Source organism: Pyxicephalus adspersus, chromosome 5 (genome assembly GCF_032062135.1).
Source record: "Pyxicephalus adspersus chromosome 5, UCB_Pads_2.0, whole genome shotgun sequence".
Lineage (NCBI taxonomy): Eukaryota > Metazoa > Chordata > Amphibia > Anura > Pyxicephalidae > Pyxicephalus > Pyxicephalus adspersus.
The window spans coordinates 130,309,351-130,335,157 of record NC_092862.1 but is presented as its reverse complement, the minus strand read 5'-3'; the positions used below and the strand labels follow the sequence as shown (position 1 = coordinate 130,335,157).

The window sequence follows — 25,807 nt, the reverse complement described above, 5'->3', positions numbered from 1 at the left end:
AAAAAAAAAGGAATGCAAGCATGTAGAGGTCCAAGCACCAAGAAAAGGTTAATATCCAAGAGGGAAGACGAGCAGTCAGCAGAGAAGATAATGTACTAGCATGTTATATAGGTTGAAGTACAAAACATATAGCACTAGACAGTAATTAAACACAGAGAAGATGAGCTGTACGTAGCCATGGTTACAAGTCAGTTGAGTGGCAGTGAACACGCAAGCGATCGGATCCAGCCGGTTCGCTTAGGGGGAGTAAACATTCACATTACAGAACACAGAAGATTCCTAGATTTCTACAGTCTACCTAATCACTTTCAGTAAGGCAAGCTTATGATTAATAACAGGCTCTAAGCCAATAATGTCCTGTGCAGAGCCTAAGGCACGTCCACAACTAAATTTGCAGTATTGACAGTCCCTGCCAGTCCAGGGCACTCGGCTGACAATTATACACATAGGTGAATGAGTCAGATGAGTGTGTTTCCATTAAAAAAACACCCTCATATCTTCTTGTATGAAATTTTTGCTCTCATAAGGAGGACTTAGGGTAGCATGGTGCACATTTGCATTCACAATTAGGTTAGAATGATTAAAACTGGGTTTCCAGAAGGCAGAAGGGCACAGGGTTATGAGGAATAATAAAAAGGTAGATCGGGGGGAAGAAAATGAGTGCTGAAGGATTAGAACCTCTGCCAGGTTTAAATGCTTCCTGTGGCCCCCTCTTTCCATATAAAGTAGATGTTAAGCATACCAAGGACCTGGCAGAATTTCCAATCCTTCCTAGCTTTATCCAGAGTCGAGGATGAAGTCGCATATGGATGATTTTGCTGCTGGTAATACATTGCAAGCTGCAGAATCCCCTGTGAATAACTTCAACTTATCTCCAAGGAATCACTCAAATACAGACCCAAAATGCACCTGAATCTTTAAAGGATACCAGATTGGTCTTGTTAGAGAGCAACCCCATCCAAGTCATGCACAAACCTTCATATAAGCATATTGTCTGGGCCACACTTTGCCCTAGGATCTACTAGTCACCAAAAAGCATTGTAACTGCCACCCAAACCCTTTCCTCATTTGATGCAGATGGCCGATTTAGGTTGGCTGATAAAAAATGTGATATGACCACATGGATCATCATTAGCAAAAAAACAGGTTAAGCAGGGCTTAAAACAAAAACTCCACCTTCACTAAAACACGAATGTGTAATTGCTACACAAGCCATGTTATAATTTAACATTACTAGAAGATGCTTTTCTATTTTAATCTGAGGCTGGATGTGATTTTGTACAACTGGCAATAAATACAAAAAAGGACACCAGTTCTGTATGCTGTTTGCATACAGACCAAGCACAAAAGTCTCCTTTCCCGCTGATGTGATTAAATTATACCAATTACTGTATTTATGAAACAATTATACATTTATTTTTAAAGCTAGTGTAAGTACCTGAACTTAACTTGGTATCAACCTTCTGTAATCCGCCGAACAGGACTACTGGAGAGGGAGAAGCAACACCTTGGGCAAAACATGTGCTGCATATACTTTTGTTGACCTAGCCGACAATCTGCAGCAACTCAACCACTGTCTAGAAACAGGTTGATGGCAGCCAGGTGAGTAGTGATTGTTGTGCAGACTGGAATATGGGCTAGGCAAAAATAAAGCTTTAGTAGCTGCTGTCATTTATAAAAACCCAATGGTGCTCAGTGATGAAGGCTGCAACATTACTGTGACAATGTAGTAACCTTTCTCTGAACCATTACACTGTGTGTGCGCGCAAGGTGATGACCCTTTAGAAGGTTTACCCTATATGAGAGGACCGACCTATAATTTCCTGCACATACAGTATGTCTTCAGTCTTTTGCAGGGCTTTACTTTACCAGAAGACCAGAGATGTTTTTCCAAAAAATGAAATCCTACAAGGGACAGTGCTGCACACGAGGAGAGTACTGCCACCTGAGTGATTTTGTTATTGAAAAAAGGAAACGGTCTAGAGTTGGGCTTTCAACGTCTTCAGTGAGCCATCTTGCACGTGACACACTATAATGAGCATAACTAAGGAGAAAAGCAGATATTGTCCCACATTCTGCAAACTGCAGAGACAGACAAGTCTACAAGGCTCCATTAAATTCCATGAAGAAGAAGCAACACTTGACTATTTACCATGGGATTACCTTCCTTTTCACTCACAAGTGGATGAAACGGTTCAAAGCTCAAAATGTGCATGTTTCACCACTTTCCAAAAACACAAAGGAAGCTCTTCACAGCTGAATTAATGTGCACATACACTTGAATATTACCGATAGGCATCACTGCTAAAAAACAGCTATTAGAAAGCTAATAGATGTGAGAAGAGTGGAAGAAATTATACACAAGAATCATCACATACAAATAACAGCAACTGTGTAAAAATAAAATTCCAGGCGTGTGGAGAAGCACCTTCCTACACAGAGTGGAATAAAGGAAAACTAGAATGGTTTTCTGTTTACAAGTTTAGAAACCAATGTTTTATGTCACCGTTTGTAATCGTCTGTCTTAAACATTTATTCTATAAATAAAACATTATTATAGGGTGCTTTCATGCTTTTTGGCAGTCAGTGTGAACTCTGCCAGAATAAAGAAGGATAAAGAAGATCTGTTTTTCTGTACCTTTAACACAAAGGCAGCAGAAAGATCCCTCACAGAGCTAAAGCTAATCTAGAAAGCTGTAACGGCTACAATACTAAAAATAAGGTCAAATCTGCTTTCAACTGCCTTAGCTGAAGTTAAATCCAATTAGAAAATAAGGCAAAAGAAATCTTACCAGCTGTAGGATGTCCTCATCTTTTGGCATCACACTAAGTTCTAACGTGGAATCGCTGCAACACAATGTTTTGCATTAACATTAATAATATTAAACAGTATTTATAAAGAGCCAAGAAATTACGCAATGCTTTACACTTAGTAGGGCCAAATGTCAGACAGATACAAACAATGACAAAGGAGGAGAGGACCCAGAAGAGCTTACAATCTAGGAGGTGGGGGAAGCAGCACACAATCAGAGGGGGATATGAAATGGTGGGAAAGTAGTGGGGTTCGAGACAGCATGAAGACAACAGGTAGGCAAGTTTGAGATTCATCAGTTCATTGATGTCAAAGTGGTTTTATATTACTATATTTTAGCAGCACTGACAGGTAGGTAGATTTAGTGTTTGTATACACTTTGCCCTGCCAGATACAGAGACAACACTTTCTGTCTTATATGACAAAACAATGTTGATATCAATTATGGTTTGTAAGTCGTAGTAATACCATGCAGGAGTTATGACATAAAACAGAAATCTGACAGAATTCTATTAAAAATACTTGGCTGTCTCCCTTTTGGGGATAAGTGAGCTTTCAAACAGCCGTACAAACCTCCACTGGTAAATTAGTAAGTTTGGGCGTTACCTCCCCAAATGCATACTTTATGAGAAATCCAGGACATGGTCTCCATGTTTTTTTTTTTATTTTTTTACATCCTGCAGGCCCATAGTAGGCAAATACAATGGCATGCCCACAATTCCTAAGTTTTGCTTGTGGGATGTAACCAAACTGTGCAGGCCATAACTTCCCTGTAAGTTCGTATTTGGGTAATGTCAGCTAGTTTAGTTTAGCAAGGTGTAAAAATGATAGGCACACCTTATTTTAAAAGATGCACTTATATTTTAAGTACTTTGAGTCACTCACTCAGAAGCAGCATGCCAACACAGACTTTGGACTGTATTCATCTGCATACTTGTGCCGAGTTAGTGATGCTGTATTAGGGGTCAAAACAGCCAAGAAAATGAAATTTTCGTAGGGATGACAGCATTTGTAGTTCATGCACTTACCTTATAACATGTTTACACTGTTTCCCCAAAAATAAGACAATGCCTTATAATAATTTTTGCTCCAAAAAATGCACTAGGGCTTATTTTCAGGGGATATCTTATTTTTTTCATGAACAACAATCAACATTTATTCAAATATAGTTTGTTCCACCTGAAAGAAAAGCCCCAATGGGTAATCAAAGAAGAGTGGACTCCTATTTGCTCAGCCTGTGATTACATATCATGTATCTGTGGGAGGAAGAGAAGAAGAGGAGGGAGGGAAAGCCAGGCTTTTGGGCAACCAGAGTTAAATTTAAAAACACAAAGCCTGGCTTTCCGTCCCTCCTCTTCTTCTGTTCCTCCCACAGATATACAGTTTAAAACCATTGGCCCCAATTTTTCATGTCTTGCAATAGCACTTTCCTTAAATGAGCACCTCTTGTCCATGTATTTATTTATATTGTAGTTTACTTTCAGGGTAGAGCTTTTATTTCAAGCATCCTCAAAGATTTTTGAGGTAGGTCCTATTTTCAGGGAAACAGGGTACTATAAAGCTTGCCTCCAGACTTTTTGTTTTACTGGTAAAAGAAAATACTTGTGCCAAGTTTCTATTCAAGTCTATGACACTAAAAAGGAGTATTTGACCGTACTTCCTAACCATCATAAGGAATCTTCTTGATCTTCCCTAAGCAGATTAATGCAATGTTTGCCATTGCCTATTAAATAACTTAAAGCTGAACTCCAGCAACTAACATTTTATTATCTTGGGAAGTGTTCCTAGCTGTTCACATCTGTTCTGTTAGCTTAATATTTTCTCTATACAGTTTAAAAATGGCATCAACTCCCTTTGTACAAATCCCTGCCAACATCTGCACTGCATGCACGAAAGAAACCAGAATCGCTGTCTCCACCTACCACTTACGCCTGCCCATTTTCAAAATGCAACCTGTGATCCATGTGTTTTGCAAAAGGCCAAGCATAGATGGGGCAACAGTACTGATGACTAACATACCTGCAGCAGTGATGTTCAATGTGCTATCAGCCATAACTAAAAACATTCTTTTCAAGATTCATGCCTAAAGCAAACATATCACAGCAAAGGTAAACAGCTACTAAACCATCTGAAGCGAATACAATGCTGGTGGCTCAAGTCCAGCTTTAATTACTTTTGATTGGTTACTATTATGGTGCCAGATTAAATAGTCCAGGACATTATATCACATCTGTGCATAACACATACAAGCAATGCTCCAAGGCACTAGGATATTTTTATAAAACAGAAACATATAAAACCAAAAAATCTTAATAAACCAATAACGTTTATTAAAATGAATACCCACCTGTTCTGAATAAGTGCAATGACTTGAGAATAGGTCTTCCCAATGATGCTTTCCCCATTCACCTTTATGATTCTGTCCCCTAGAATTACACAAAGAAACATCACTAAATGCAGCTCATTACACATTTTTCCAACAGATAAAACTACAAAAACGAGGGGAAAAATGAATCTGCTGCTGTCAGGTTTTAGCTTTCAGTTTTGGATAAAAAGCAAGATAAAGGGCACCTTTGTGATAAAAATACCAGACTGGAACAGCAGCGCTGGTCCTAAAATAATTATTATAGTCAATCCTCTCCCTGGAAACAGCAGAGGATGGCAACTGCAGAAGGAAGGGAACATTCGAGTAGTTGTATTTTTTTTTTTTTTTTATTAGCCACAACTGACAACTTACCTTGTCTTGTTTTTATTCATGTATTTATTTTACAGCCCTGAACCCCTGCATATTAGGATTTATGCTTGGGTCCTGCTTAAAAATTCCTTAAAATACATTTTTATCCAGTGAATATGCTGGTTCCTGCCCCTGCACTTTATTTCTCTGTACTTCTTACACAGAATTGTACTACGGAGGAAGATGGAGAATGCCTTACCAGGTCAGTTACAGGTTGTCAATTACCAAGTGCATTGAGTTTAACTTTAGTTTGTACCATATTTGGGGTGGGGGGGTTAGTTTGTCATATTCGGGGGTTTTGCCAACAAGTTTTTTTTTTTTTTTGTATTTGGGCTTTCTCTGTACTAGAAAGTAGAGAGGAATACAACAAAAGCAGCTCAAATGGAAAGAAAAGAAAATTAGCTGCAGGTCAATAGCACCTGAATGATATCAGAAGCATCTCACTCAATTTACACCCAAAACCCATGGACACAGGCCCCTAGACACCCTGAAGACCTTGCTAATCAGGAAAGAGGGAGCGAACGCATGAAGACTGTGGGATGACTCAAATCTCATTCGGGGGGAAAAAAAAGTGGCGTGGATTTTCAGAAGTTCTTCTGTAGGTGTCTGGGTTCTCCCCAGCCCCTTTTAGCTGGCTGCACCACCCGGCCCTTTTCAGCAACCACCCGGTTGTTTTTGAGTAGGGACTGAAGAGTTTGGTCACAATACAGGGGCTGCCACCCGCCTACAATTTCTTCCCACCCAGCTTAAAAAAAATTCTGGGTTGAGCACTGGGTGTACAATTACAGTTTAACTTCCCTTGATTTCTCGTAATATAGCCTAATAAAAAGCGAAGATGCGAGTGATTCATGGTCATCATTTTGGCATGAACCCTGTCAGCTGGTTTTGTTGCATGACCAGCTACTATCGTCATATGTATTCCAATGGAAGGTAAGGATGCCTTGGAGTATGGTAAGTGGACTACAATAAGTACCCCCATGTTACTTCCTGTGTGCCATTCTTCCAGTGGCGTCACAGAAAGTTACATTAACTAACCTGCAATGCATTTATGGATGAGCAGCATCCATTATCCAGCCCACCAATAAATTGTGCAGCTTGTAAGAGTTGCAGCTGATGTTCTCCTGGGTCAGATGGAAGAGCTCTGAGTGAACGCCGACTACTCTTTTTAAGTACTTGAGTTTAGAAAGCTAGACTCTTGTCAGGTTAATTTTTTCAAGCAACTCAAATACTGTACTTCACTCTCTACGGTTATAGAACCATTTAAAATAGGTTTCAGAAAAGTCAGAACAAACCAAAAGTGTGCCAACCAACCAACCAAGGGGATGCAGAGTTGAGAACCAATTTAGATATTTTACGATATTTTCAAGATCCCATGAAATGAATGAATCTGAAGATATTCCCAAACTTGCACTACATATGACTGAGATTCATGTGAGTGCACCAGTCATCTTTGTACAGCGCTGTGTTATATGTCAGAGCTATGTATGTATGTATGTATGTATGTATGTATGTATGTATGTATGTCTGTCTGTCTGTCTGTCTGTATGTCATTACTAGGAAATGCTTGGAGACATTTCAAACAAAACTTGCCATGTTCCACCATCACTCGGAAATGCATCTAGACATTTAAACCAAACTTGTACAAATATACCTCTGGCATATACAACAGCGCTGTTGTATATGCCAGAGGAAGGTAGGTATGGGAGTGTGTGTGTATGTGTGCGTTTCTCAGTGACAGTGTGCCTTTTGCTTACATACTTTTTTTTAAACTCTTTTACAATTTTCGGTCCTGTAATAATGCCTTAGAGAAAAAGTAAGGCAATTGGCCAAGTGCAATCAAAGGCAAATAATTTAAATACCATAGACAAGAAAATCCCAAGGACAGGAATAGAAGCCTTGCCACGCTGCGCGAGAGGGCTACTACATCTAGACCTTCAGAGACAACAGCATGAGGCCCCAACTACAGGATAAGGGAGATAGAGCTACTACATCTAGAGCTTCAGAGACAGTACAACAGCATGAGACCCGAGTACAAGAAATGGGAGAAAGAGCCAGAAGATCACGGACTGCACAACATTTTAGCTTAGCATTTGAAGGATTCCACCATGATCAACAAAGACTGCTCGCAACATGCAAGTGTTACTATTGGAAAAATAGAAATGGTTTGTAGTTTGTGTCAAGCAAAGAAGTTTAAATCTGAGACTCCTGGTTTTTGCTGCAAAAAAAGGAAAGTCAAACTCTGCTAACTGGAAACACCACCCCAAGAACTTTGGAATTACAGATTAGCAAATACCTCAGAGTCAAAGAATTTTCTTAACATCAGAAAATACAACTCATGTTTCCAAATGACATCATTCGGCGACACATCAGTTGTTCAACAGCATGAATTTATATCCACATTCACAGTACAAGGCAAATTTACCATAAAGCGGGATCGGGACTTACGCTGCTAGATCAACCACCAACATTTCTACAACTATATCTTACTGAAAACGAACTAATAGAAATTGACCAGAGGTGCACCTACATCTCAGGAACAAAATTTTAGATTGTCCTAAAGTTACAAAGGATGCTTCATGAGCACAATGTTCTTATTAAAACATTTAAAACAGCATTAGAACATACGTCAATAAGTTGGGTAATTTTAAGTTATTTGTATTTTTGTATTTTAATTTAATTGTATATTGTACTGTTACTTTGAAAACCTGTGTAAAAAAAAAAAAAAAAAAACATTTCATTGATTTAAAACTATAGCTTTATTTGAGTCCTTTACCTGTATAATATTAGATTGCAATAAATAAATACCTAGGCAACGTGGGGTAATCAGCTAGTTTTATATATAAATATTAAAGTACCTGTACACAACCCTGCTAAGCATGCCGGGCCGTTTTCCTTTACTTGCTTTACGAATATGGTGTCCATTGGCTCCAGTCGGTTTCTTTGCCTTCCTAAAAATCGGAAAACAAAAGAAAAAACATTTTTACATAGAATAAACCACAGGTATAACTTATCACTTTTATAATAAATCGCAGTTTGTAAAGAAGAAGCAAGCTTAGTGTAGTGTAACGATATATAGGAATTACAAATGATACCATCCTACAATCATGGACAGATGGGAACACTAATGTATGTCTAGACCAAGTAAAAGTATATTTAATCCAAAGGGAAATTAATATATTGCAGCATACCATCCTTGGATGTTGTGGCAGCCTGCATTTTCATTTTCAGGAACTGACAAAGAATTAGATTTTCTGCATGTCTAGAAAATACATGGTAATCTTTTTAGGTATCTAGTATTCTTGTCAGTGTACAGAATAAAAATCTCAATGTTATCAGATGTCCCCGCTATCTGTAGTAATAAATAGAGATTAGGATATTAGAAAGTCTTTTGGAGTCCAATTTAAATTGTCACCCTAGGACAGGAAGTGTTAAAAAAAACAAAAAAACAAAAAAAAACAAAAGAAGAATGCAGTCAGCACATTTAGAAACTGGAAAGCTGCAATAAAAATTAGATTTCATTAAGGTATGCCTTGACCTTTAAAATAAGAAAGTTGTAGCTTTTCACTATGTATTTCTTTTTCAATATCATTTTTAATCAATATGAAGATATTCAAGTTACCATCTACATGTTCAGTAATTGGTCTGTGTTACCATGGTTCAATACTGTTACACTAAGAGGGAGAAACAAACACACATTGCCTGAAAAGTTTTCTATTCTGCTAGAAATTTAATGGTTTCCTTTGCACTGCATGGGTTACCACTGGGCTACAAAATCCATCCCCTTGTTATAGACCTGAGAATAGGGTGCGGTGTTTAGGGTTTAACATTCTGCCCTAGTGTGATACATAGGCAGCACAGTGGCTCAGGGGTTAGCACTCCGGCTTTGCAGCGCTAGGTCCCAGGTTCGATCCCCAGCCAGGACATTATCTGCATGGAGTTTGCAGGTTCTCCCCGTGTCTGCGTGGGTTTCCTCCCACATCCCAAAAACATGCAGTTAGGTTCATTGGCTTCTCCCTAACAATTGACCTTGGACTACATTAATCACATGACTATGGTAGGGACATTAGATTGTGAGCTCCTTTGAGGGACAGTTAGTGACATGACTATGGACTTTGTACAGCGCTGCGTAATATGATGGCGCTATATAAATACTGTGTAGTAATAATAATAATAATATCACGGGAAGAGTTGTCATCTTTGGACAGAAGTGTTACTGGAACAATTACTGGTAAAGAATGATAAAAGTAATCCAATTCAACCACCATATCTAAGGACTAGTAGGTGTTTACATTTTTGTTCTTAAAATAAAATTGATTGAAAAAAGCCAAGATTTAGAAAAAAGCCCAATATTGCAATGTTTTAGGTCATATCCGATCATTTAGATACAGTCACATTTGATAAAATGTCATCTGTAACCACTCAAACCTTGTGCAAACCCATTACTAGGAAGGACCATACAGAAACCCTCAGCTAGATCACAACAAAAGAAAGCACAGCACAATTTCCAAAAGTACTTTCATAATAATTTGGGGTTAACTGCTCTATCAATATTTGTATTGTCATAAGAGTCAATTGACCCTGGAGGATTGGCTAATTATTTAATAAAATGTTTCGTCTGAAAAAATGAACGCTTCTTTATTCATTCCCATGTCCTCATCCGAAAAGCACTTTTCACTGTAATTTTAGACGCCAGATTGAGCTCTATGCTCGAGTAGGCAAATGTCTGCCAATCAGTATCCAATTTCAATAAGATAGTCATCCATGAAGCAATGTCCAAAATACGGCACGGTTTACTAAAGGGCTGGACCTCTGACAAAGCAGGGGCAGGATACTTGGAAGAATCAAAGTCCAAGCTTCCACCGTGGGCTTACAGGTTGTCTTTGAAGGCACACCTGTCCTTGTGTCATTATTTCCATTATTGATGGGGATCAGACCTCGATTTCCTGATATTAAAAATCAGCTTTCATCTAGTGGGACAGCACACTGTGGGTCAATGATTAGCAATGTTCTTCCTGATTTTAGTTCACACCAAGACACAATAAGCTTGGAATTGGGACATTCCATAATAGTAGACTAATGAAGGTCAGCTTATTTCTACGAAGCACCTGTAATGGTGGCCGACCCTCGTCACCCATTCTCGTAGACAGTTAAGACAGAAAAACAATTCTGCCCGCCATGTAAACTAATGGAGCTTTTTTTGTGATCCCTCTCCTTTGCTGTGAAGCAGGCATGAGTGGGCTGACGAAAGAGCTTATGTCCCACACAAAACATTACCGCCACACTGGTGACACCAACCTTAAGGGCTGTGTGAAATATCTTCAATATTTCACACAGCCCTATTCAAATAAAAAGTGTTTGACCACATTATTGGCTCACTGAATGCCATCAAACAGTTTAAAATGTGTTGAACTGAAATAGATAATTGGCTTAATTTGAACTATTTGATACCCTGAAGGAGAAATCTACAGAGAACATTCACAGGGTTATTGAGGGTGTACTTCATGAACCCTGCACTGTGCTACTAACATTCCCGGATTTTTCATCACCAACCACATGTAAACTTCAATATCTCTCTCATCATATAGGATAATAAGAAAATCTATGTGTGTTTTTTAATGTTTTATAAATGACACAAGGATATGAGTAAAAGATCCCACAAACACAAGCATGCATGTTTTTATAATGCTGTGATAGAGATAATGGTGAGTAGTTCCCATCTTAACCAATCAAATGCATCTTTCCCAAGTTCAGTGCAGCAAAAAAAAACATCTGATTTGGCAATACATAAAAACCACCAAAGCGGACTTAAACTCAAAATTATTACTTTACAGAAAGGGGTAGACCTCCCTTTTATCTAAAGTAAAAATTGTCTTGTGCAAGTGCAACACCCTTTAAAAAAAATAAATAAATAAAAAAGTGCAGCAGCTCCCCTTTCTGTTTTGGATCGCTACAGTGATCAAGACAGAATGGGAGCGCAAAGCCTCCCGGATACCTCCGTCATGCATCTCAAGAGGCTCTTGGCAGCTGCTTCTGCACGTGCCAATCTCAGGCATGCTCAGAAGGAGCCTTTTCTTAAATGGGAGGAAAAAAATGTCGATCTCAAACATGGGCAGTGAGATAGTCACTCTGTTTCCCATCTATGTCACTCTATCTCACGCCTGGGCAGTGTCTCATCAGGTGACGTGCCTTGGCACCTCCTGATGGATCGACAGATCTGTGGGATTAAGGGTTAAGTGTTTTTTTTTTTTTTATTTATTTGTTTTTTAAATTTAGTTCCGCCTTAAGTTCTGATTTTGGAAGTCAGAAGTCTAACTAGTATCAGACTAAACTAAAATTCTCAGTAATCCCCAGCATACCTATTCATAGAGGGATTTCCTGTTCTGTGAAGGAAAGCAGCCTCTTTTCCCATGACTCTAATGTAGCCCCAACCTTTTTAACATTGGGGAACCATTGAAAAACCTTGGAGGTTACATTTATGGACATTGAGAAGAACGCCACTTTTACAGATTACCATTGACACCAATTATCTTTTTGGCTATTAGCCTGAGAGGTGCAAATTGCTCAAGGAACACCTAGCAACCACTGGAGGAAGCCTGGTTGAGCACACTGATATAACATATGTAAGGTTACTGTGGGTTTAGGGAGAGCGCTCACCTGAAACCAGTAACCACAATGACCTGCATTTTATATTATTAAGCACGATTTATATAGCGTCAACATATTACGCAGCGACGTACATTAAATTTTTTCTGCCGATTTAGAAGATGGGGGTATATGTCACTGGAAAGATTATCTATTTAGAGCATTAGCCAGAAATGGGAAAAAACTAGAGCTGATCAGTAGATTCATGCCCAGCTTTTAAGGACTAAGAAGCAATCGCTGAATAAAATACAGAAATGTTCTGCATCTTGCGAATGCAAATGGTAAATTAAATATATAACTTAGTTTTCTGTGTGAATAATTAAAAACAATCATTTCTTGATTCAACTATCAGTAACCACAAAATAAAAAAAACATCATGAACAGTACCCAACTGTAAGCAATGCAAAGAAACATACCAGACATGACAAAAGTCCAGCAGCCCATAGTAACCTCTCAACCACTGGCTTGTAAAAGTCCCAGTCACGTAATCTTTCAGACGACTGGGTATGGCTGAGAAATATCTTTGTACAAAGCATTTAGCAAAATGTGCACAAATGTAAAATAGCCCAAAGCATGAACAGAAATTGTTATGCCTATTAACGACAAGATGTCAAGATGGCACAGTTATCAAAACAGCAACAGCTATCCAGCCACTCTGCATTCCTGGGATGACAGACTATTCTTAACTGCTACACACTGGAACATTTTTGACATAGGTGGAACGTCAGACCCTCGCAGTCTCCCCCATCGTGAGTGCTTCTTTTTAAAGAACGTCCATCGTCTGTTAAAAACATAACTACAAGGTCTTAGGAAAAAAATAGCCTGCACGAGCCTTACACAAATTGCTATAGATGAAAAGGAAGCCATTATAAAGACTGCTGTTTATAGTCATCAGTGACCGGGGGACGTGGATAGGTTATCTTGGCTGTCAGTGGCGTGAACTGGGCGCCCTCTTGTGGTAAAAATGTCATATGGCAACAAGGTACTTCGTGGAAGTGTGCAACTTGCTTGACGATTTCCACACAGGTGCAGGGGAGGGTAAAGGCAGAGAAGCCACCTTTTAAAGGGATGCCGAAATCACCAAATAAACTGGATTTAGGCTTTTACATCCTGTCTCTGCAATGCACAAAGAAGCCAAAACATATTACAGTTTCTAAAAACAAAATTTTTTCCAACTCCTCCATCCAGTGCTACATCCTACTGACAGCTTTAAAAAAAAATTTTTTTAAAATTAATTTCTATTCTAAACATGTGCAACAATTCCAGGTTGAGGGGGAAGGAGAATTTACACACAGGTCCTACAGATGTTAAGTTTTTCTACAAAGAAGCTCCCCAGCATTCAAGCAACGTACTTTAGTGAACTATCTGATAAAAAGAAAAAATGAACATTTTTTTTTTTCAAAACTTTTTTTTTCTTAACTTAAAAACATAAGCAAAAATTATAAAGTAACCTGCAAGTAACTTTACTATAACTATAGTTTGTTGATGGGGTCTTTCACCACTAGATGGCTCTGCAATTCCAGCAGTGACCTAGCAGGCGGCTTTGATGTGCAGGTGACGGTATTAATGGAGATAATGAGAAATCATTACACTACCTATAGAACTGAACAGAAATATTTTCTTATTATATTACTATATATTTATATTATAGGGGAAGAAATGTTTTGTCTATTTTAAAAGGATTTAATTTTTTGGACATTCATTTTAAAATTATCCTTGTGTCATTACCTACCAGCAATCAGTGTTAGCCTATGCCCAGCAGACCATGCTCTGGTTTTATATTACCTATATTGGGACTATTTTATTTATGTTACAAAAAGTCCTTTAACCTTTATAAGGCTTCAAAAACGCTGGATGAGAGCAATTTGTAATGCATACAAATAACAGATCTGCTCATGGATTTAGTTTTTCATATGCAGGCTTTGCTGTAGCAAACCCCCACATCATCAGTAATCTGGTGATGTAAGAACCCCCGCTTGTGATGAAGAGCTATTCCCAAAACCCATTGTGAGCCCTTGCTTTTCTCTGACCCTAAAATTTTAAGATTCAATCTACTGGTACTGATGCAGACACACCGGGTTGGGGGGGTCTTTAGTGCTTTTAATCTAGTCAGGTTCATAGTTTGTGGTGAGAATCTTAATCGATCGAAGGGGCAATCCTGCTCTTCATTCAGCTCTCCTGCTATATTCACACTTGCTTCCATGTATTATATTTGCAAAGACAGGCTTTTGTTTCTAGATCTGCAAACAGTTTAATCCAGATTTTAGCTGGTGGGTGCACGGAGCAATTTTTGTTTTATATGGTTTTGTGATTTGCCCTACCATTTGCAGCCCCCACCCGATCCACTAATGCCCACCCAACCATTTCTAGCAATCCCTTAAACCCCCATTGTCAAAGCTTGGGGGGGGGGGGGGGTTACTCCTTTTATGATGCGACTGTGGGTGGGCCTAGTGATTGGCTGCTGGTAGGAAGGTCATCACTCCTAGCCACGTCAAGCCAAGTGCCACGATCACCTTACTCATATAATGCAAATGAGTGGAGTAACTTTTTCACAATGTAAGTGGTCTTTGAAGTGTAGTAAAAGTTCAATGATTGTGTTCTCATGCTACCTTAAACAGATCTGTAAAGCTAAAATGTAGTGCTAATATCCCCCCCCCCAATAAATATGCTAATTATATGCTTAATTCATATCCACATTGCCCTGGATAAAACTCACTGAGCCTCTAATAATGAAATAACTAAAATCCAAATGAAATGAAAAATGTAAGCCATGGACAGTAGGGCTGTGGAGGAAGTACTAATGCTGGATGTCACTTGGACAGAAAATAAAGCTTACTACAACTTACTTGCTGCAGATTCTAAAGCATATTGTCAATCTCACACTGTGCAGTGAAAACAAAGTAAACAAATTCTGCACAGGTGAAAAGCCTGGACAACCATGCAAGAATAAACATAAGGCTTAAAATCAGCTTCATATAAGCCTTTTCAGGTTATTTCTAAGCACTAAGGAAACGTTTTGTAATGTTTATAAAGTCATGCCCACCTTTTCTACCATAGAGCCAGCTCATGCCAAGCTTCATTTCCTACTGCAAAGGGAGCGGTGCCCTTTCTCATGACCTTAAACATAATGAAGCACAATTGATGCAGCGAAGAGTTCCAGTTGTGTAATCTGAGCATTATTTGGGCTTTAGGTGAAGAGTTAATGCTTGGTAAGGGAGAACCTTTCTGCTACTATCAATTATGTACTTGTTTTACAAATAACAAATGTACTGTAGATTGCTACTGTGATCCGGCACTTACACAGGACATAATGGAACCGTGATCGGCTGTTAACATTTAAAGGCAGCAACATCTGCTAATGACCAGTAATGGCTTTCAAAAACTTTTTTTTTAATGGTTTCGGCTAAAACCGCCACTACATAATCCACATTGCTGCACTTTAGCCGCAATCTGTGTCCAGCTGCAGTACAAGCTCGGCCCTAAAGACCTGGAATATGGAACCCGCTCACTAAGTGGGCACGTAATCTATTTTCACTAAGAGGATTTGCAACATACTTGAAAAAATCTCAGCAATGAATATGGATACATGACATGCTGCAATAATCAACAGTACATAGTTTATGCTCAAATTCCAGAATTATCTTCATTTTAGTTATTAAAAAAACCCACACACTTTAAGGTGGGGGGGGGTTCAGAGGTAAAGGTCCTTTCTTAACAAAGGTTTCCAATATGCTCTCTATCAGTGGTTGCTAACCTCTTCCCCCAGAGTGACGTAATGATTCCAGAACAAGCCCAAATGCCCATCGCAGGTCTGTGCCTGTGATGGGAGGAGTGGGCGAGTTGTGTCTAGAGACACAACCTGCTCACGGCCCTGAGCCTGCGATCCATACAGGAGACATTGTCCGCGGCTCTGCCTAGTGCACTGGTCAGAGACACCTGACCCTTACACTTAAGACTATATGGCCAAAGGAACGAGGATACAACTTCCAATTGATCTAATTTAAGAGTTTCCAGAACACGGTACCACTAATGCCACAGCATGCTAAGAAATCTTAGACAATTATGTCCCTCCAACTATTGGCCAATAATCTGGAGAATGCCTTTTTCTGTTCACCTCCATTAGGACATGTTTATTTTTTTTTTTCCTTCTTACTTGAATGTTCTGGACACAGCCCTGAGCACAACTCTACTGTAAACCTTTTGAATCAGTTGGAAAGCCAACTGCAAACGTGTTCTTCTAGCCCAACATATTTAGCTTATCATGTCAACTGTTCTGGCCTCACTGGAAGGTGGCAGTTTTATGTTCAAATGAAAATTAGAATTATATGCTGTGGTGCACTGCAATGGAGGTCTGTTGGCAAGGAGCATTGGGGTGCCATTTTGAATGGATGGGCCGGGGTGACAACTACCGCACAAACATGCAGGAATTCACTTGATTTCAGTGCACACAGGATAAACTGGGATTGCTGGGTATGCTGGCATCACTGTGCATGCACAGCTCAGCTTTTGCCATACACATGGAACAATTGCTCAGGTAGGAGGGACTATTGCAGAGGAGACATCACCTGTCCCTGTCTGCAATATGACCAACCCGATCATAGATTCTTAAAGGTGGAACAGCCAGGCAACCAACATTTCAAACTCCGAGGCAGACATAGGAGGCCCCTAAACACAATAAAGCGACTAATTAGAACCAATAAAATATTTTCTTTAAATGGTGGTGCTGCTTTGATGCTCCTGTCTTTCCAATGGTTGTAAAAGGACAAGCTTTGCATTAGGACAAGCCATGAAACTTATGCTGATAATGGGTTGTGTAGAATTTCTTTTTTTTTCATCTCTGTGTAAGCACATATGTGCACACGATTCATTAATTAGGCTACAATGTAATACTGAAATATGTAAAGTTGCAATACCCACACCCGAGACAATCCAGAGCTGCAGTGTTTGTCTATACAGCCATCCCCCTATCCACAGACAAACATGCTCACTCGTGTGATTCATGCGTGCTATATTACAAGTTACCAGTGAAAAAACCCTTCTCAATAATGGAAATGATGTAATTCAGGAACCTTTGGAGATGTCGTCATCCAGGCCCCGTTGCACTTCAATAAATTCCAATAAAGTGTCAGATGCCTTCAGAGCTCTAAGTGGGATTTTTCCTTACATAAACACGACTTTTGAAAAACAAAAGGACAGTGTAGGAGGCATTATAAATCCAAAACCTCTTCAAGAACAATCCTACACAAACAGAAGCAGAGACAACCTCCATATCTATCAGTCAAGGCTGTCTGCATAATCGTGCTACCTAGAATAGATCTACTGATGTGAAGGAAAGCCAGGGAAAAGATTTCATATTACAACTGCACACAACCTATAACACACATATTTTACTAGACAAACAAACATTCACCAAGTTTCACTGGACACAGAGATATATACTATATTGTGATAAGGAATAGAAAATTGGTAAGAAGTTGAACTGAGATTTAAAGAAGGCTTGTGGCAAGGGTATAGATTTACCCTGAGGACTAGCTGCCTGACATCTTTCAGCCTAACAACCCCCAACAGCTACTTATATACTACCAAAAAGCCTTACATACTAATGGCCCAAAACAGACCAGTTCAAGCAACTTGCATGCTTTCTACATGTTCCTTAGACCTCAAAAGGGTTTTACTATGGGTGCCACTGTGTGAAAGCAATGAAAAGAAGCCATAGCCATTGGGATCTTGGTAGGTGCAAATGTGTGGATAGGAGGGATCATTTAGGCCAGGGTATGCAGGCAATTAACTTTTAAAGTGCAACTAGTTTAAGTAAATTTGGTTCCTGGGTGTTAGGGCAATGAACTGCATTATGGCAAACCAATCCTTTGAATGAATGCACACTATACTGCACAAATCATAGCAGCTGGCTCACCTTTTCTCAGGACCATGCACAGAGGTCAAGGACAAAGAAAAGCAGTGTGCTATATAATGTATGGCAGTACTGGCATGGGTAAATCATGAGATAATATAAGCAATAAAGTTCTGAGTAATGATTGAAAGAGCCAACTTTAGGATCACTAAATATTTACTACTAAAAACAATGAGGTATTTAAAAAATAAAAAAAATTACTCTGATGAGCTCATTATCTGTTCTCTCATCTCATTAGCATATCCCTTGACACTTCCTGGATTAAAAATAAATATTATATATTATTTTTATTAAAACAGAACTGCATTTGTCTTTTAGTCTCTGTCTTTCTTTGTACAGATGTGTTTTTTTTTTTGCCCCAACTGCATCAAGCACATTTTAAGCAATATTTTCCATTCCTAACACTAGTTGGCAATTGTTTCTGTGCTCAGAATATTAGGACAGTTTGTCAGATCTATTTTAAATCTTCTCTTGTATAACCAGGCTCAGGTGAACAGGAGTTTTGTAAGCTTTGCTCCAGTCAATAAATCCTTTAGTCTTTCATGGCCAGACAAACCCCAGCCATGACAACCCAGCAACATCTGGTATTAAATGACAGCAAGAACAGCACGAGTGGACATTGTAGGAGACAAAACAGAGCAGCCTGGAATGCTTTACAAAAATCCAACAGGGACAGATCTCAAACATCTCAAGCAACTGTCAATAGAAACATGTCACAAGTTTAACTCACCTCCCCGATTTCCATTCTCTTCATCCTGCAAGATAGAAAAATCTAAATTAATATAAAGGGAAAGATTTATTGTCATTCACTGAAAAAACATTCATATTCTGCTGAATTTGTACTAAACACTGCATCAATTCCAGTGGAGCTGAAAATATCCTGTAAATCAGAGTTTTATTATATTCACTACAGAAGCATTATATAGAAACTTCTTGGTATAATGAGAACAAAATTCAAGCTGAACAGATGAGAACAAGGTTCAAATATACATTTCCCAAAACAACAAAGCAGATGTTTTTTATTATAATTATTAAACAGAATTTATATAGCGCCTAAATGTTACGTAGAGTTTTTTTTTTTTTTACCAAAAAAATAAAATCAGTAATCTATATTGTCCTGTAACTGTACAACGGTATATGCTGGCTGAAAAATCCTTAGCACTGGACATACTTGCAGGAGTTTTGGATACCTGGTTCTCTTCTGTGCAGTGTGGTTTCTCCTTCTAACACCCAAGTTTCTAAAAGAACTGTAGCACCATAGGGCCAATGGCTGGGACCACAATAAATGCTAAAACCAGACATCTAAAAAAATTCGTATAAATGCCTATGTGTCAGTTATGTTAAATATAAACGCTGTTCACATTTATGTGCTGAGGAATGGAATAGAAAGGAAGTTATATAACACTGTTCTGTTAATAAATTTGATTATTTTTTTATTATTTTATTTTTATTTTTTTAAACAACCAGTCATGTTCTTTGAAGATAAATATTGGATGTTTAGGCATTGATATCAAGAAGCTCTCCTGTGCATTTGGAAAATATTATAAAATAATTCTAAACCTTTTACAACCAATATACTCATTCACACCATGGTGATGTTGGCTTTGACAAAAGATGTTGACAAGAAGCCATTTTAGTTGTTTGTTTTAAACCTTCCCAAACAATATTTAGTACCTGCAAATGTTCCCAACAAATTTTTTAAATTAAACCTTTATCAGTCAAGAGGTTCAAATGCAGCTAAAATGGAAACTGGTGCATGTATCTTGGTCACTTCTTTTCTCAGTCAGTTTAGCAAAATCAGATAGAGATCCTTTAACCTACCCATGCCTATCCGTTCTAAAAATTCAGATGTAAATATGAGCCAATACAGAATATATAACAAGCAGCTGCCCGTAGCACTTACTGGACATAAAGAAAAAAAATATATAAAGCAGCAGCTCTCTGGGGAAGAACAGGAAGGTATTATCACTTGTAAGAAGGGTGTTTAAACAGACACAAGTGGGATCCGCTGGATGTTGTAATGGAAGCTGACACTACTGTATGGACGTTTATCTACAATAAATCATCTCTATCTGCAGTACAATACAGGGTTTTCCTGCAGCAGGATGTAGTCTCCAAGAATACGTTTATGTTTCATGGAGGAAAAAACTACAGAAAAACAAGCGGGGGAAGTGGCACAGTCAAGAGTTCAATTCATTCTTGGCAGGCAGAATCAAGGGGACATGTTCCGATGTCACGCAAAAATCACAAACATCTGAGCAATTTACTGACCTCTTAAAATGACCGATAACCATAAAGTGCAAAATAACTTAATCAACCTAATAAAAACATTAAAAAAATGGCTATATTGAATTGCTTTCACCATCACTATTTGGAGCTCAATAACTCAAAATTGGTAAGGACCAAATAAAGAAAAAAATGTACACAATGGCTTTTTTTTTTAGAAGTAGATTCAATTCCAAAACTTATGTTTACATTGGAGTTAGGCCCGGAAACTTTTTGGGACAAATGACAGTTTCTTTACCCATCTCCCCTGTAGGTACAAAATGAAGGGAGAGAATCTCTACAAAGGGAGGGAAATGCCCTCTAAGATGTAGCACACAGGGGGCAGAACAGATGCCAATTCTGTGCTCACCCAGATGGATTGATTAGCCGATTGGCAACTGTTCCGCCTTGAAAGAAAACAAAAAAAACTTACAAAAAAAACACAAGAACAGCACACAAATGTATCATTCCTACCTATCAATTAGTGATGGCGGGTTTGGGATGAATCAAAGAACCATTGAATTTATACAAATATATATAAATTATCAATTTTTACCAGCTTATCAGTTGCACATTATCAGTCAACTGTTGTATTCACTTTAGATTCTCAGGCAATCAGTAAGAATAAACCCATGTGTTTCAGGCCTTGGAAAGATGTCACCACATTAAAGATCCTATTCAAATGACAACTCAAAATTCTGCATTTCTGCTTACTTTTAGTAGGAATGACAATGGGTCTTCATACCAAAAAGTGCAGGGTATCCAAAACCTGCTCTGATAAATATGGAGGCAGCAAAATCCCGGAAAGGAGGTTTGGCACAGAAATGGGTTCAGGGCTGTAGAGTTTGAAGCAATTTCTGTGATGTTGTAGTCAGCAAAAATTGTACTGACTCCAACACTACAGCCTTGAAAGGTTGGCTGTGAAATACGATATTCATAAAGCCACCATTATTTTATTTATAGGGGAGGAATGTCTCCTTCATGCATGAATGTAAAACTTGTAACACTGAAAAAAAAAAAGTTAGAAAGGGTTAGACCCCCTACCAATCTTTTATGCCCCTGTTGGAGAGATTCATCCAGTGGAAAATACTTCATTTTACATTACAGCAAGAGGTGAAAAGTATCTCCCAACAGGTCAGATGTCCTCAAACCTCTAAGTTAGGAAGCGGTGGGTGGGTCCACTAGACTCAAATTATGACGTATATATTGCTTTTTGATGAATTGAACTCATACAGTGATCTTGCCCTGCATAAAACTCTGATTTGAATGAAGGATTATAAACATTATCACTAGCTATAATGGTATAACATTGGTATGCCAGCATTGTGCCAAGTCATTGTTAGCAGCTAGCACATGGATTAATTATTAACCGATAAAACATCATCTGCCTGAAAAACAGGCAAACAGAAATGCAAATCAAGAAGAGAGTTAAACTCAGCTAAGCTGAAATATAAAGAATATTAGTAATTCTGTTGTCTATAACCAGTTTTATGATCCAGGCAGTACTGTCAGTCCTACAACTTACACACTACTAACATTAAGGCCGCACATTTATCTGAACGGGCTGCCAATGCACTGAAAATGGATAAGTAATGTCATGTGCTGAAACCCATAAATTCTGATGCAGCAAACAATGCACACTGCCTGCGCAAGTGTGTTAGGGTGCAGATGAAAATAATGGTACTGCAATGCTCCCAAGTGAATATAATATAAATGTTTCTGGAACTTCCCACAATTTGTAAGCGTTAATAAGTCCTAATGGTTTTTCTGACTAAAAATATTTAAAAGTTCATCTTTACACAAATCCATTTTTTTCTTGTTTTGGTATGGGAATGGGAAACTAAAAAACTTTTACTGGATTTTGTATGTTTACACACTCTAACAGCAAGGTTTAAATGAATTTAGAACATAAGCATTCACTTTAATTATCCAAACAAATGAAAAGTGAATTCCTGACTGTTTACTTACTTTGCACATGATTGGGTATTCAAAGAGAACAGGGATTAGCTTTTCACATGATTGGACTGGATAACTAGTGAAGATTCACACAATGCATTGAGGGAATAATCTCAACCCCTTTAGTAAATCAGCTGTATTATGACATGTGCCAAGATTACCTTTAACCAGCTCACCTTAAAATTCGTCTGGACTGCCGACTCTGGAGGGTAAACAATGAAGTGTCTTAACGTAAATCCAAACCCCTCGGAAGTCCTCCTCAACAGAACTGTCTTTGGGCCAGGCCAGGAGAACATTTCCTCTTCCGTCGGCGATACCATCTCGCTCTGGTCGCAGCCATCTTTGTTTTTTGACACCTGAAATAGAAACATGTGTTGTTTAAATCTATTATTGCAAGAAAAGAAAAAAACTTGCAAAATTAGTCCTACATCATGTTTGCATTTTTCGTTACAATATTAAAAATCAAAGTATTTTGCTGAAAACAGTTTGGAAATGCATTTAGGGCATTGTAATGTATCTGCACAGAGAACCTCGGCAGTGGACATCCCCTTTGTTCCATCACAGTGTGGGGGGAATCATTCCTCCCATCAGCCATGTACATAGTACTACATTCAGGCAGCAGCTGCTACATTGGCTCTGCACTGACCTTTTGCCCTGCATCCCTTCCCCCTTAAAAACAAGCCCACATTCTGCAAATTCTATCAGCAGAGATAATAATCTGTATGTTGAACAAGTCATTAACTGGCAGTGGGTTACCAAAAAGTACATACCCCATGTAAACAGACACACAGCCTGATGGGTGCAAGGACTGGGTAGTACAGAGAATTCTGGATTAACATGACACATTGCCTGCAATCATGGGAATTTTTTTTTTAAAGCTGAACACCAGCCAAACACATGAAACATATACACAGAAGCAGTTTTGTGTTTCTTTCCACCAAGCTCTAAAATTTGCACTTCACCAAAGTTTTTGATCCGTAAAAGTTGCAAGCCCCATGTAACATGTACAAATTACTGCCCTATTGACTGCCGTTCTTGATCTGAATTTTCAAACAATTTGATTGATCATTGGTACACTTATGTAGTGAGCTTTTTGATAAAACACATCCAATCTATTCTGAAAGTCAGCTACCGATTTCCCGTAGGATCCAAATATTTTATTGGATTGAAAGAGTAAATTCAGATGTGTACAAGGTGTTACATAACCCTGCCAGACAGAACAACCAGTCTAAGGTTGCGTACACATGTGCAATAGATGTCGTTGGAAAGATGTTTCACAATCCTTGCCACCAACAAAGACTCTGTACATATCTCTCTACAAACTCTGTAAATACATTGCCATTCTGCTCTATAGAGAGGGGATCACAACGTAGCGGCACCCCGCTGAACTCTCCCACCTTCACTTTCATTATGACCATCCATCATTCGTGGACCTGCAGGGATGGATCCATGAACGAGTGCTGTACACACGCCAGATTCTCGTCTGATATCAGCACTGAGGAGATTATCAGACGAGAATCATCTGATGTGTGTATGTAGCCTAAGGACCAGGGAAAAAAAGAAAAACACACACACACACACACAAGTCCCCAGGCTGCCTTTGCTGTATGATAAGATTGTGTAAACCTCTGGATAAGGGGAAGATTGCAATCTTTTTGGCAGGTAATAAAGCTGCCATATATAAATACTTCAAACGTATCTTGATTTATTCTCTAAAGGTGATACCATATAGATAAATATAATAAAAACACCAAAAAGAGCTACATTCTCCCTTTGAAGGTGTTATCTGCTTTAATTCAAAGGAAGACCCAAGCACTGGTCCTTCTATATAGTTAAACAAAACTGACAGCACAGCTCCTTTCCAAAAAAGCAGAACTTCTGTATTATCCCATTTATGGGGCCATATTTTAGCGTAGACACTGAAGATGTCTAATGGGATAAAAGGTCAATCCTTCCTGCAGCCAGAAGGTATAAAAAAAACAGTACACAGAAGACAACAGAAATGTCCTATTGTTAAGTCAAAACACATTGTTGATTTGCTCCAAGAAGAGTACTTATGAAGTGCCAAAAGAAGTTATGGACAGATCTCCATTATACAATGAAGGGAGCAGGACAATCTCCATTCAGTCATCACTCAAGAAAAGCTAACTAGAAAGAAAGGCCCCTGAGTCTTCCAGATGACCCTTGGTCATTATTCTGGATGGTTTCAAATTGGAAATGGCTCTGACCTCTCACTCAATACCCTTCCTATACACAATAATGGACTACTAGATATGCACCAAGAGCTTTGTATAGGTCACAATATGGTAAATAACATACACGTGATGGTTGCCTTACTATTGAAATTCATAAATCAAATATTACATTCATTCTTGATGGGGGAATACATGCACCTAGAACAAACAACTGTACAATAGCCCCAAATCCACAGGTACTTTGGTATGCCAACTCCAACAATCTGCTATTTATTGGAAATGACGGACCAAGAGTGGAGAGAGGGGATGAGCTTTAGCAAGCAAATTTCTTCTTTTATTCTTCTTATTAAACAGGATTTATATAGCGCCAACATATTATGAAGGGCTGTACATTAAATAAGGAGGTGCAAATGACGAATAAAGACAGTGACACAGGAGGAGGAGAGGACCCTGCTCTGAAAAGCTTACAATCTAGGAGGTGGGGGAGTTAACACACAATAGGAGGGAGATATGTAGTGGTGGGAAGTAGTGAGGGTTTCAAAAGACAAAAGAAGACGGGTGAGCAAGTTTGAAATATGGGTTTTGAGTGCTCTTTTAAATGAGCAGAAAGTAGAAGAAAGCCGAATAGGATGAGGAAGACCATTCCAGAGAGTTGGGGCAGCTCGAGAAAAGTCTTGGAGCCATGCGTGTGATGAGGTTATGAGTGACTTTACCTTAAAAGCCAGACATACGTTATTGGTGGTTAGTGAATGCATTAAGCCTGCAATAACAAGCATCAAAAAAATAAATATTACTGTACATATATACCCATTGGTATAAGTGTTCTCCTAAGCCCCTTTTAGCTGGGTGCACCACCCAGCATTTTTCAGTAACCACCGGACTGTTTTTGGGTGGTTACTGAAAAGTTGGGTCACAATACAGGGGCTGTAACCAGCCTACTATTTCTTCCCACCTAGCTTAAAAAAATTCTGGGCTGAACACTGGGAATGAACAAGTCATTCAATATAGCAGTAAAAATAAAGAAAAATCCCAACACTGAAATGTAAATAATATACAATTACTTTACATTCTTGACTAGTGAGGCAGCCAATTTGAAGACCTGCATCTCTGCATGTTGAAAACTGAAGTCCATACAAAAAATAAAGCAACTTTCAAAAAAGTAGGGGGGAAAAAAAGCTCATTCGTCAGAAAGTTCTTTGCCTAGTTACGCGTTATCTTCCTTCTCCATTGTACTTTATCATGTTAACTACAATTCCAGGACCCCGCCAAAGGCATGTGGTTGACATGATAGT

The 25,807-nt window shown here is 38.7% G+C and overlaps 1 protein-coding gene across 2 annotated transcripts in view; it reads right to left on the bottom strand.

Annotated features, from left to right (window-relative positions):
- The window catches only part of ARHGAP21 (Rho GTPase activating protein 21), a 113,379-nt gene that overhangs the window by 45,931 nt on the left and 41,641 nt on the right, over nucleotides 1-25,807 (bottom strand). For both annotated transcript variants that reach the window (XM_072412711.1, XM_072412712.1), the window contains exons 2-6: nucleotides 22,497-22,676; nucleotides 18,830-18,854; nucleotides 8,402-8,494; nucleotides 5,160-5,238; nucleotides 2,793-2,847 (exon numbers count right to left, since the gene is read on the bottom strand). In XM_072412711.1, the coding sequence (XP_072268812.1) occupies nucleotides 2,793-2,847; nucleotides 5,160-5,238; nucleotides 8,402-8,494; nucleotides 18,830-18,854; nucleotides 22,497-22,676 (432 nt within the window). The remainder of the gene's footprint in view (nucleotides 1-2,792; nucleotides 2,848-5,159; nucleotides 5,239-8,401; nucleotides 8,495-18,829; nucleotides 18,855-22,496; nucleotides 22,677-25,807) is intronic.